The sequence below is a fragment of the Osmerus eperlanus genome, chromosome 28 (assembly GCF_963692335.1).
Source record: "Osmerus eperlanus chromosome 28, fOsmEpe2.1, whole genome shotgun sequence".
NCBI lineage: Eukaryota > Metazoa > Chordata > Actinopteri > Osmeriformes > Osmeridae > Osmerus > Osmerus eperlanus.
The window spans coordinates 2,443,178-2,457,304 of NC_085045.1; the positions used below are offsets into that span (position 1 = coordinate 2,443,178).

Genomic DNA, 14,127 nt, shown 5'->3' on the forward strand with positions numbered 1-14,127 from the left:
GCGGCCCGGCTGACCGGACGGCCTCCGCAGGCGTCCCTCCTGATTTATTGCGAAATTGCCAGGGACTCAATGTGGCGTGCAGGTGAATGAGTTTTGCTAATAAGAGAAGCATTTCTGCTCCACGGATCCTCCTTTTCTGTGTGAGCGAGCGCGTATGAAATCAGTGTGCAGTCTCCCTGCTCCACACGCTCTGCTGGAGGCAGGAGCCTCATCAGTCTGGGGCTTATGTCGGGGTTTGGGTGGGTGGAGTGGTCGGGGAGGAGGAGGGGGGGAAGTGGAGAAAAAAGGCCTCGACTTTGCGGTTTGGAGACGCTGCTGCCTTTCAAGTGTCGCCACGCTGAGGGCTTGATGCTGTAGTCTGTAGCGACGTTTACACGTGTGGTTTGACCTACTGTGGGTTCAGTCACTAGTTAGTTGAAATATCATACTCAAGGCCTGGGTAACTACCAGACATGGTGTGACGTGTACAAAGATGTCAATAACACAATGAGAACCAGAATGTGGCTTTGCCTACGTACTGAGAGCTCCATTAGAGAGAAAGTAAGAGGGTTGAGAGGTTAGAGGCACGTATTTGACCTTCAAATCACAGGAATAGAAGTGGGTCAATCCTCATTTAGAGAAACCTCTGTCGTTTCCATGCATCTCACAGGCTGCCAGGCTGCAGAGACACGACTTCCTTTGGATACCTCACTATGCGGGTGTGAGGAAAGTTTAATCCAAAGCTGGCCTTATCTCATCCCTTCTCTATCTAAGCATCTTTAAAAGTTCCCATGGATTTGTTTCAGGGAGTGTCCTCTTCCTAAATCCTCACCACAGAAGAAGAAAACTCCAGTTGTGCAATCACAGATATCAAAGCGTGTCCGTTTATCTCTGTGCTTCGTAAGAAAGTGTTTGTGAATACCAAGACTGACCTTAACTTGCTTTATTGAAATTAGAATCTAATGTGAACAAAATTTCTGTCTCAGAGAAAGGCTCTAATGATGATGAACAATGGAGATTGCAGCTATATATTGGTCATGTGATCTGATTGCCAATCAAAGTAAACAGTTGCCAGGTGTGCTTCACAAATGAGTGGGCGATTGTGAGCAGCTGTGTGGCACCACCGAAATAAGGTGGGGGGGGGGGGTGGCCGTAGGCCCGGGGGGTACCAGGGGGGAGGGGGTGCCGCAGGCCCGGGGGGGTGAAATAGAAATAACTGAAAAAATGGGGGGTAGGGGTGAATGTTACTCCCTCCCCCCGCCTTGTTCTGTGGCGCCCCCCAGTGGCAGCTTATTTCTGATTCGTAGAGGCAAGTACTGAAGAGCGGTTCCGTATCCTACCAGTCCAATTGGCTCATAGATGAGGAATGCTGTCTTGTAAACAAGCAGTTGATGGTTTGAATCCAGGCTACTGTTAGCTTTTAAAATCTACAACAGATTTGCCGAGGCAAGTATCCAAGTGCGGTGACCATACCACACCAGTCCCAACGGCTCATAGATGAGGGACGTTGTCTCGGAAACAAGAGGTTGAAGGTTTGATTCCCAGCAACTGTCAATTTTTTAAATCTAAAAGAGATTTGCAGAGGCAATTACCCGAGAACAGTGTTGTTATCCTACCGGTCCCAATGGCTCACAGGAGAGGGATGCAGCCTCACAGACATGAGGTCATGGAAAAGAGGAGGGGTCTCAGGGAAAGGAGGTGGAGCCACAGGAGGGAGGAGGGGTCTCAGGGAAGGAGGGGTGTGGACCGGCTTTTGTTGAGCAGTCAGATGAAGCTTCGTTCCAAAAACTCCCTGCATGACGAAATCAGGCCACAGAGGGAGGGACCCCCTTTTTTGAAACAGCTGAGTGTAGAACAGATTCGCAGAGGCAATTACCCGAGAACATTGTGGTCATCCTACCGGTCCCAATGGCTCACAGGAGAGGGACGCACCCTCACAAACATGAGGTTGATGGTTTGAATCCAGACTGCTGCCACCAAATTTTAAAGCGCAGATTGGCATTGAAATGCATGTCAAGAACGCCCGGAGAAAGTACTTCTCTGTGAAGGGCTTCCGTGGTGTGGCGGTTAAAGGGCATGAACAAAGACAAGTCACTGGGTACTTGGAGTTTACACATCGCCGGTTCGAATCTCACCCACGGTCGGGTTGAATCGTCACCCACGGTTGTCTGGAGCCGCCCCGGCTACACGAGGCAGGGGGGGGGGGCAATCTCCCCCGCCGGTGGTTCCCAACAATAATCCAAGAGGTTATCCAGTCCAGGAAGCCAACAACAGGGACTTTTACAAACATTTCTGTAGATTTCACTGCAAAAAGAAGCCGGCGAGACAGCCGAAATTTCACCAAACGTTGGTGAGGAGGGAGGAGCCACTGGGCCAGGGGGGAGGGGCCACATGGAAAAGAGGAGGGGTCTCAGGGAAAGGAGGTGGAGCCACAGGAGGGAGGAGGGGTCTCAGGGAAGGAGGGGTGTGGACCGGCTTTTGTTGAGACAGCTGTGTCTCGAAAAGTGTTTGACTGTTGGGGAGGAGGAGCTCTAGCATGAGCGTCATCTCTCTTGTCCAGCTTCACTGAGGCATACTGAACTACCCAAGCTGTCCCGTACCTAACACACAAGGTTTCGATCAGTCAGATGAAGCTTTGCAGTGTTGAATGATGAGTCGGGTGAAGCTTCGCTCTAGTTCATAGTTACACCTTCCAACACACAAACTCCACCAACTGTAAAATGACTAAGGTCTGACATGCAGGGTTGCATTTTCAGTCTTCAATAGAGAAGCTCCACCTTAGATACCGAAGATACAGCTTCGCAGCTTATATTCATCTGACCCTTCCACCCTTCTTTTCTCGCTTAGTAGTAGAGTATTTCTCTTACCTCTCTCTCCCACCCTTCTTTTCTCGTTTTTCTGCCATTGGATTGTGTTTTCTGATTTCAGATTGTTTCTCTGACATCACCATTGCGCGGCAGGGCTACCCCAGGATGGCCATATCTGCCTGCTTTGGAGGAATCATCTTCAGTATCCTCTCTGGTTGTGTGCTTGGGGCTGGGGCGAGGAGCGGTGAGGAGTTCAGAGCAGGGAGACTTTCCTTGACCAGGTTCAGAGACTATACATCACCAGGAATCAGTGTTCTCAATCCTCCTACCTCTTCTTGCTGATGAAGGTTCTAGCAGCTTACATTTGCATGTACCAAGCCTAAGTAAAGTCATTTTCAATAATTTAAACTTGAGCTTTTGTGGTGTGTCAACTAATGGTTGCTCTCCAGGAATTATAATCCTCGTAACCAAATAACGGTAAAAATAAGGTCAAACGGTAAAAACAAATGGAAACAATCCTATTATTTCCAACTAATATCATCCCAAGGGATCTGGGTTTACATTACATTTTACAACTGATATTTAAACAAGTATGCATACCTATCGATGAAGATTGCATAGCTACTGCTCACAATCACCCACAGATTTGTGAGACACCTGTCCTGAGGGCTTTGTCAGAGTTCCCTATGCTGGCGGCGTTGATCTGAAGATCATGGAGCCCCGTCACGGCCGTCTAGCTAGCAGGCTGTAGCTACCATTATGCTTACCTGGAAGAGGCCGTCTGGAACTGTACCGTTAACCTTTACGAGAATAGTTGTGCGTTCTAGCAATCCAGCTATCTCCCGGAAGCTAACTTTTACGAGAATAGTTTTGCGTTCTAGCAATCCAGCTATCTCCCGGAAGCTAACTTTTACGAGAATAGTTTTGCGTTCTAGCAATCCAGCTATCTCCCGGAAGCTAACTACAGTAGCCTAGCTTGCTAATAAGGGGTAACCTCAGCAAATGCGGCCAATGCGGAAGTGGCTTAAAGTCTGGCTCCAATTGACTCCCAACTTCTAGCTTTTGACAACTTCCCAAGTCTAGAAAGCTACAATGCCTTATTCTTATCAGTGTCCTGATGGTGGTCCATCTGAAAATAATCGTGTTCTCGGCTCCTTCCCAACTCCACCCTCTCGTCCAAATGTGATCCAACACGCAGGTCTTGTCGTGTGTGTGTGACGTAGATAGGTATACAAAAAAGACCAGAACCAAGGGATTAGAAGTCATCCGCTTTATTTCCTTAACGCCAAACAATATTACATACCAGAGAGAATAAATTAAAACCAACCATCTACGTCGAAATAAAGATATTTCAGTCCTGAGATCGACAAAAAGCAGGAAATGGTTAGAACAACAACTATGGTACCTGGAAGAAGGAAGAGAAGTTGTAATTGGAGGGGAGGGATGAAGTGGGTAGAGCGGCAGTTTCAGTAAATTGGAAGTGGAGGTGTTAGGGAGATTAGGGGGGGAGAAAGGAAACGTGGAAGGGGGAGATGTAAAGCAATCACAGAGATGCTTGGCTGTAGGCACATATCAAAAGTTGAAAATCCCCAAACTTGAGGATTTTACGAGTTTTTATATTCTGACCCCTTGTGTTGAAATCTAAGATTTATACATATTACGATTCCCTCCTCCCAAAAAAACCAAGGTATTCTTTACACATTTTTCATCCTGAGGACACAATCAAACATAAATATAACACTGCAGGGACTACAATAAGAGATGCCTTCTAGATTTGCCATTTCCATATATATTATTTTCTCAAGGCAACACCAGACTGTGGCAGCTTTGGTGCATTGGAGATCATTCTGGAATCAGCCCCATGTGTTTACAGGAACATTCGGAGTGCCACAAAAACAACAGGAAAAAAAATTATATCCAAAATCAATAAATCCCCAGACTTTTTTTGTGTTTGGATTGGATATAGCAACAGACAGAGAATAGATGGGAGATTTTGAGGACCATAAGCTTTTTCTGCTGTTATATTCAGGAAATACAACCTTGCAGCTCCTGGAATGGTGACCAGCTGCCCTGCGTTGGCAGAAAGAAAATGTTAAGCTGTGCCTTGGGAACAGGGGCTTCTGGGAACAGCCTGATTAAATGTGTTGATCTGGGTGGATGGTGACTCGTGATGTGGTGTCTAAGACACTGCTAAAATAACAGCACTTGTTCATTCAAATGCAATGATATTCATGTACTTGCATGCACACACACACACACACACAGCCAGCTGTGCACTGGATCACCAGTTTCAACTGAAAGCACTGTGCTCTATCTCTGTGGGCCAAAAACAACAACAACATTCGAAAGCCCGACCCGGATATTGTGCCATACATCTAATAATAAGGCTTGTGGGGTCAACTCTACAAAACTCCTCAGGAAAAAAAAATATATTTTTTGATCAGAGATCCTGAGTTTGACTGTGCTGACGATAAGATCTCCATCTGGTTGGGGGTTTGGGGGAGGGCAGGGGCTCCGGGGCGGGGGCTCCGGGGCGGGGGCTCCGGGGGCCCTCGGGGGCCCAAGGGCAGCCAAGGGACGAGCCTGTGTAAGCCTGAGCGGCGAGGAGGGGACAGCACCCCTCTGTCATCTGTGTGTGCAAGGTTAGAGGGACAGAGCCAGAGCTCCACAGAGAGAGCAGCTGCCCTCATTTTCATCCTCCCCTCCCTTCCCTCCCTCCCTTCAATTGGAGGAGAGAGAACTGGCGTGGCCTGGCGTGGCCTGGCCCCCCTGCCCTGTGCCCTGCTCAGAAGGAGCTAGGATTGCCCTCAGTCAACACACCAGGTGAAGGACTGGAGGAGGGGGGATTTCCTAAGAGATCTTCACACCTCGGCTAATCCCATTCCGATTGACTGCAGCCCCCTTGGCCTCGGAAGATCCTCTCCAGGAGAATCCCCCTGTCCTTGTGAGGGGACACTGATGGGGGGGACAAAGGTCACGTCAGATGAGCTTCCTGGAGATGTTCTACTCGCGGATACTTGCGTGTCCAGTGTACATGAAGCTCCCTATCACACAGAGAGAGAGAGAGGCTCTTCTGTTGTTTGTGCTCGCGGGGGCAGTCTCAGTATGGGGCCGCAGAGCTACTGAATGAGGCTGGACCCCGCCACAGACCAACATGACAATTATCCTGATTGCCGAAGAGAGGAGGAGGGTTGAGAAAACCAATCCCCCTCCATCAAACACAGCGTGGCTCTCGGGAGGGTATCTGGACGGCAGGGTGGTTTAGGGAGGGCCTCTAAAAGCCTGCGAAGGCTCAACAGCCCCCCCACTCCCCTCCTCCACCTCCAGCACCCTGAGCCCATAACCCAGTCCTAACCCCGGGTTGTTTAAGCACCGCTGAACCCTGCTGGTTCTTGCTGAGGAAGCCGGACCTTAGATAATGGCAGGCCATATGCCACTCCCAGAGAGAGACTCACATAGATCGGCTCAGGCACAAATCTGTTCCAAATGTAATTCCATTATCCTAATATGGGGTTGGGCGTCCATTGTCCCAAACCAGGAATTCTAGAAAACACCATTGTGACTGGGTAGGATGCGTTTCCACCAACAGGGGGCCCACGGCCAGACTGTTTGGAACCCGTGTGAACCCCCCGCCACCCCCCCCCCCCCCCCCACCCACATACATGAAACACGGTTTCCAGGTATTCCCCAAATCAAAGAAACTCTCCCTTTCTCCTCACACCAAGGAAAACTCCTTACAATCCAAGTTTGTTTCTTCCGATTGTCTTGATTCAGTTCCATCTGATTATGGCAAAACCGTCAAAAAACAAACTGAGTGGCAGAACATGGTCAGATGTTTCCAAGCCGGTCACAGCCACGCTGCTTGGGATTGGGTTTCACTTCCCACCTCCTTCTCCAATTCACATCGTTCCCCTTTGAAGGTACAAATTCACAAACCAACAGCCAGTTAGTCCTCGCTGCCATGGTAACCTGCTCATTCCTTCCTTGTGAAGGAGGAGGTGGGTTACTCCGCTGTGGGGCTGTGCAGCCCACCCCTCAGAGTCCAGCAGCCAGGCTTCACCCAGGATCCACTTCCAGTAGATAAGAGGCCCGCTACCACAAACTCTTAGTTGTGGGAAACGGCTGACGCCATCAGCTACACTGCCTCTTCTCTCTCGGTCTCTCTCTCTCTATGTCTCGCTCTCTCTCTCCCTCTCATAAACACACACACACAGACACATTCTGTTCAAAGTCATGTGACATGCTTTAATGCTTGGATGCAGAATCCAAAGGGAAGGGATTTGAGTTTGGATGTATCTCTAAATCTGTCAAAATATTTCTACAAGACAGAAATATGCTAGATCCAGGACTGCGGCTTGGGCGTTAAGCCCTTGAAACAACATGGAAATATTTCAGTGGAATGTTAAGGAGGCTTACTGTGCAAGAGCAAGTCTGGAGGTTCTCTGTTCCCCCGGCTGAGAGCTTTGTCAGATTTCCAAGACAGTAGCACTTCCACAAACACTACTAGTTTACTAATGTAAGGCTTCTGGTTCAGATAAAACTGGGGGTTATCTTGAGGGGAAATTCAAATTACACATTTGCTGATACATCTAGGTGCAAATGATGACGCTATTCCGCCGCTTTTGGTTTTTCCCCACTCTATGATCAAACCAACCGTTTTGCAGCTGAACTATCCACACACCCAGTTGTTGTAGAGAGACAGAAATATTTCGGTAATGTCGGATCATGTGATTGTAAGTGTGTAAGTGTACCTTATATTTATAATTCACTCTGCCAGCGTGACATTGCCTTGAACGTTGGCTGAAGTCGACAGTAACAGAAGAAATAAAAATCCCTTTCTTCTGCTCTGAGTCTCTCCAGTCCCTTTCTCTCAATGATGGACACGCTTTTTAAATAATGACAGACTTCAAAGCCAACATGTGGCTTCTCAATATATTCTTAAATGAAATTTATTTTACACCTCAAAACAATAAAGGATGGGGTTGGGATGTGGTACACAGGGAATGTATTCACAACTGTAGTTTACATTTTTTTGGTGTAAGCTCAGAGAAAAATGTTAATACAGTCATAATAATTGCACTTCATAAATCTAGACTGTTGCCAGAATTTCCCCACGACAATTCCGAAGCTCTCTCTTCCTCTCTCTCTCTTTTTCTCTCTCTCTCTTTTTCTCTCCAGTTAATAAATTCAATTTACCAGTGAAATTTGACTGACAAAGGAAATGCTAATTTAGGACCAGAGAACTGCTGCACTGATCCAATTTTTTCGTTTTCACTCGAGTCCCACAAGGCATTAGAAGTCTCAGTAATTTAAGTGCAGTACATTCAAGGGAACCTCGCAGTCAAGATAAATATTTCACTGTTATGAATTATCTAGTTCCGATTGGACGTCAATGACGCAAACTCAACCATAGGCTGAGGCGGACCAAGGAACGCAGCGGGCCTCGTCCAATCAGAAGGCTGAAACGACGGGGCATGATTGTTTTCATGTTGCTATGGGTTTCAGGGTAGGGCACTGAGCGCCCTGGAAAGACCCCCTTTGGTCCTAGCTCTCCCTCCTGCTATGATAGTACCAAACAGTGACAGGGAATGTAGCCATCGAATCCCCCCATGGAAATGAATGTGTGTCAGGAGGAACTCTGCCCACTATCCAAGTAGCTTGTAGAGAGCCTCAGACTGGATAGAGTGGATCCAGTCAACTTTTTAGACGACTGGACTAGTTTAGTTTCATGTGGAGTTTGGAAACGGGGGGGGGGGTGGGGGGGGAGTCATGTAACCCGTTATCAGGACACTGTTAAAAAGTCTGGGGATTAAAAGAAATATAAAAGAAATACAAACTAAAACACAAAAAAAGAAGTTGCGTGAACAACCTCCCGCCCATAACATTCTTCATTGTGACATTTCTCTTCAACATATATTTGTTGCAACCTTATCTTTTCAATAACCCTTTTCAAGATTGACTGTGGATTCCAGTGTTGGTTAGGAAAGAGAGCTCTTCAACTGGGTTCTTACAGAACCATAGCAGTGCCTATCAGCATAAGGAGAAATAACTAAAGAAATTATTAAACCCCAAAAGAAAATAATAAAAAGCATTTGAGACACTTTTCCCCATAGCAGCCAATGCATATAATATAACTACAAATATATAAAACAAAAAATAGGTTCAAGTTTTTCAAGTTTCTTAAATATATCATATCCAAACTACCCAATTCCAAACTTCAAAGTTAACAAGATTTTAAAACTCCAAGCAGTGCAATTTATGTATCAATTATAACAACAATGATTACTAATATTTCACTATCCTGTTTTATTAAATTTTTGCACAAGTACTAACCCCATACCTTGGTAATTCAATGTGTGTGTGTGCTTCACTGTATGTGTGTGTGGTTACATGTCTGTGTGTGTGGTTACATGTTTGTGTGTGTGGTTACATGTCTGTGTGTATGGTTACATGTCTGTGTGTGTGCTTCACTGTATGTGTGTGTGGTTACATGTCTGTGTGTGTGCTTCACTGTATGTGTGTGTGGTTACATGTCTGTGTGTGTGGTTCACTGTATGTGTGTGTGGTTACATGTCTGTGTGTGTGGTTTAGAAAGAGGCTCAAAACATCGGCCCTTCAAACACATCGCAGTGACGATCACCCCAGTGGCTTAGTACATAGTATTTGGAAAGGAAACAGAGGTGACTGTATGCACTTCAAGCTAAGATTCCCCCCCCCCAAAAAAAAAAAAAAAAAAAAGTTCAGTCAAAGCAACAACAACAAAAATAACAACAAAAGAAAAGAAAAAAACTATCCAAAATTCCTGTTGGCAAACCACACCATGGAAGGTCTGGAGCATCTTTAGTCTGGACACCAGGAACTTCTCCAATCCCTTTTCTCTCCCCACAGTAGACCCCACCTAGGAGCTGAACACCCCCAGATAGCCCCCCTCCTCCTCCTCCTCACACAGCATCCCCCCAGAGCCCTCCACCCTGCCCCCCCAGAGCCCTCCACCCTGCCCCCCCAGAGCCCTCCACCCTGCCCCCTCAGAGCCCTCCACCCTGCCCCCTCAGAGCCCTCCACCCTGCCCCCTCAGAGCCCTCCACCCTGCCCCCCCAGAGCCCTCCACCCTGCCCCCTCAGAGCCCTCCACCCTGCCCCCTCAGAGCCCTCCACCCTGCCCCCTCAGAGCCCTCCACCCTGCCCCCCCAGAGCCCTCCACCCTGCCCCCTCAGAGCCCTCCACCCTGCCCCCTCAGAGCCCTCCACCCTGCCCCCTCAGAGCCCTCCACCCTGCCCCCCCAGAGCCCTCCACCTAGTCCCCCCAGTGCCGAGACCGATCCCTTAAAACCAGCCTCTCTCCCCTAGCTCTTGATTCGTTTGTCACAAGTAGTTTGTGTTTCTCAAAACCACCCCTCTTCTCTCTCTCTCTCTCCCTCCCCCCTCCCCCCCTTCTATCTGTAAACAGGGAGTCGGATGTGTGCGTGCTGGTGGTCAAGCAGCCGGGGCACGGACACAGTCTCGTAGCCTTTCCCCAGCATCTGCTCCTTGATGCAGGGCGGGTGGATGTCGTTGATCAGGTACTCCAGAGACTGCAGGCTGCTGCTCAGCACAGCCGTGTTGCACAGGCTCTTACTGGGCAGGCTGCAGCACAGGCCTCCGCCGCTGTCTATGGCGGGGTGGTGGTGATGGTGGTGGTGGTGGTGGTGGGGGTAGCCCATCTCCCTGTGGCCCGTGTTGGGCCCGGCTGCGGAGGTCCCCAGGAGGTCCTGGGGGTTGTAGCAGTCACTGTCGGGGGTCACCAGCACGCTGTTCCAGGGCGGGGCGAAGTACTGACCCACGGAGAAGTTCCCGTGCATCCCCACACAGTTCAGCGGGGACGAGCTGACCTTGTCCAGGCCTCCGGCCCCGCCGCTGGCCGTCAGGTGGTACGGCCTGGAGGAGGAGGAGGACACCTGAGCAGCCATCATCGCCCCTCCAGGGAGGCAGGTCTCGGGGGACTTGCTGATGGCCCCTCCTCCCCCGCTTCCAGCGCTGTACATGCGGAGCACAGCCTGCTGCTGCTGCTGCTTCTGCCACAGGATGTAGTCCATGCTGTCTGAGTACATCCCAGCCTTCACAGCCTCCGAGCTGTGTCCGGGAAGCCCCGCCGCCCCCCCGCTGTACACCAGGTTAGGCTGGGGAGCCATGCCCGACACGTAGCCCGCCCCGGAGGACCCCGACGAGACCCCCATGCCCTGCTTGCAAGGGCTGTGGCTGGAGGGCATCGAGGCGGCGCCCCCGGGCTGGCACACCTGCTGCAGGGCCTGGGCTTGGCAGTGCTGGTTGATCTGGTAGATGATGCTCTGGATGGAGGGCAGGTTGGATTGGGGGGGCAGGGCCAGGCCCCGGCCCCCGGTCATGGGGATCACCGAGCCAGCTACGGTGACGTTGGGGGGGACCGAGAGGCCGGGGCCCTCGGGGGGCTTGGTGTGGTACACCACCTGACCGTGGCCATTGGCTAAAGTGCTACTGCTAGGCGGCGGGTACGGAGCCACAGCTATCTGAGCCGGGGAGAGTTTAGTCCGCCTGCCTTCCGAGTTCTTGAGAACCCCCTTGGCGGGGGCAAAGGAGGAGGAGAGCGACGAGGACGCGGACGCGGAGGTCTTGACGATGGCCAGCAGGCCGTGATACCCCCCCGTGTGGAAGAGCGGGTAGGGGTTGTAGCGCTGGCCTGTGGTGTCGTAGCCGTTCACAGTCCGATTAAGGTGCTTGTGCTGGGGGACCCTGATGTTGGTGGGGAAGATCTTGATGGAGAGCGGGCTGCTGGCCGTCTTCTGGGCATAGGCGTCCAGCTCGGCCACGCTGGGGTAGCGCGGGGAATGCATGGGCACCGCCAGCTCACCTGAGGAGAGCGAACACAGAGAGACAGGAAGTGAGGGGGGGGGGGGGCACTGGACACCCTGAAGACTGCAAACAGGGAGTGCTGACACACCTAATAACCCAAAAGACACAATTCACTGAGCAGTAAGTGCAAGAGCTTCGTTTTTTGCTGATATGTTTGGGGGAAAAAAACTACAATAACACCATGAGGAACCGAAGGAGCCACCAGAGAGGGATAATAGTAAATCAGGGCTGACAGTCCCCGATGTTCCAGCGCCCCTCTCTCCCTCGGAGCTGAGCGCTCACCCCCTCTCTCCCTCACCCCCTCTCTATCTCATTTTCACACCCCTCCAGTAGAGGCTCATCCCTAGACAAATGGATCTTTTTAAAAACTCATTCTGTCGAAGGCTGGCACCTTAGGCACTGTTAAATCAGTGCTCTGCGAAATTAATTCGGACTCTCTTTAGCATCGAATTGGGTTAGCCTTCGATACCAGAGAAGCTGGGGGAAGGGGTGGGGGAAGGGGAGGGGGGGCTTAAACGCTTGTTTAATTGCAGTGGCACATTTGAGATTTATAAGTAGTCTCACTTACTGGGTCTTACCCTTGGACACAGAATTTCCCCAGTTATTCAACCCAGAGGTGCATGGAGAGACAGAGCGATAGAGACCCTGACCCAAACCTCAATTAAACATCTGCAGGGAATTCTCCAAGCGGCTGAGGGGTAACTAAATAATGAGAACTGAGTCGAGTCGAGCGGAAAGGCAGTGTGCTGTGGACGTGTGGCTAGCAGAATCTAGAACCTAGAACTGACTGGTGAGCAGAGGATCTGGGCACATGATGAGGGGCTGCTGTCGCCCGGGCTGCCCGTAAACAGCTTAGTGGGCGATGTCAGAGTTTTTAAGGAGAAGATTGCTGGGTTTCAGGATGGCTGTCCCCTGTCTCCTCATCAGACTTCTGTGTCTCACATGCAAATGACGCTGTTGGAAGGGCCAGTAATATGAAACCATCCCAAGCCCAAAATTCAATTTCCTCTGCTGTGCGTGTCAGTAGCAGGTCATAGGCCCTGGGCCTCACTTAAGGAGCCAGAGACTAGCCACTGTGAATAGGGGGGGAAAGGAGGGAAATTGCCATATCTCGAAGAGCCACCACGTGTCAGTATTGGGGGGCGTGGGGGGGCTACAGAGGTGAGGGGCCGTGGTAAGATTGGATTTAAACGACATTATTCAGGCAATTTCATGGCTACTTAGCTCAGAGCAACAAAAATGGTGGGGGTTGGGAGAAAGAACTCAATTTACAAGCGATAAATCAACTGCCACAAATGACTTGCAACCCCCTTCAAAAATGACATTTCTTATGAAAAAGCTAACAAAAAGCACAAAAAAAACGAACCTCCGTTACCGTGCAGTCAGCAAATGCCATGGCAACCTGAGGAGTTTGGCGGCAAGGAGGCCGTGACCGAGACTCCCTCCATTTCACTTCCTATCACAAAGTCATTTTAAAGAAACGCCACAGTCACCGCGCTCATTCCTTCACTCCTATTACAGATAGCGAGTTCATTTCTACTATCCAATGGGCCTCCAACTGTGAAAATGATTGAATCTACAAGATCCATATCATATAAGAAATAAATTGGGAGTTTAAAAGCAGGAAGATGCTGCCAGAGCTGTAGTGAAAGTGAATTTCTCACGGCGAATTTAAACTAAGACAGTTTCATTACTTGGCAGTGCTCTCTTCCATATCCACACAGGGACTAAATATACATTATTAAAGAAAACTAGTGGGAGAATCCTCCTCTGTCAGCATCAAACTCTCTAACAGTCAAATGCTATTTGAAACTGTGGCAGTTTCAATTCCAGAGAGGGGATCATGAGTGTAGATGGATGTGATCTTGTCCTAATGTGGGGTTGGTCAGCCAGGGTCAGCCAGGAGAGAGGCTGCTTGCCAGAAACGTACTGTGCCCCGGCTTCACTCAGGCACAAATCTCCCTCCCTCCCTCCCTCCCTCCCTCCCTCTCTCCCTCCCTCTCTCCCTCTCTCCCTCTCTCCCTCCCTCCCCCTCTCTCTCCCTCCCCTGCTGACAAAGTTGCCGTTTGCTTTGATGTTCCGAAAACTGACATCAATCGTATTTCATTTGGAGGAAGAAAAAAAAAAAACATGCTAATTTCCAGACTCATCGCTAGTCCACATGCACTTGGAACGGCAGCATATTTTTGTTCTGATCTGCATGGCCCCCGCCCCTCCGCCATCTTTGATCATCCCATGGTTTAAATGAGGAGAGATCGCTAGCTCTGACATATCAAGGGCTCATGGCCCGCCACCCTTACCTCCCTCGCTCAGACATGCCCATCATCCCTAATTACTGCCTCACAAGGCAGAAAACGATAAAAAAACAGACAGGAAATTCATTACAGGGTGGCTAATTCCATTCCTTCTCAGTGACTGAGTCCATATTTTCCACGCCTGAACCCGTGTCTCTCCTGCAGCGGAGAAAAGCCTGCTTCC

At 49.9% G+C, this 14,127-nt stretch overlaps 1 protein-coding gene across 1 annotated transcript in view; it reads right to left on the bottom strand.

The window, feature by feature from the left end:
- Positions 1–10,076: 10,076 nt before the first annotated feature.
- Positions 10,077–14,127, bottom strand: part of fam222aa (family with sequence similarity 222 member Aa) — a 42,525-nt gene continuing 38,474 nt past the window's right edge. Inside the window, exon 3 of the mRNA XM_062454596.1 lies at positions 10,077–11,647. Within this exon, the coding sequence (XP_062310580.1) occupies positions 10,218–11,647 (1,430 nt within the window). The 3' untranslated portion in view covers positions 10,077–10,217. The remainder of the gene's footprint in view (positions 11,648–14,127) is intronic.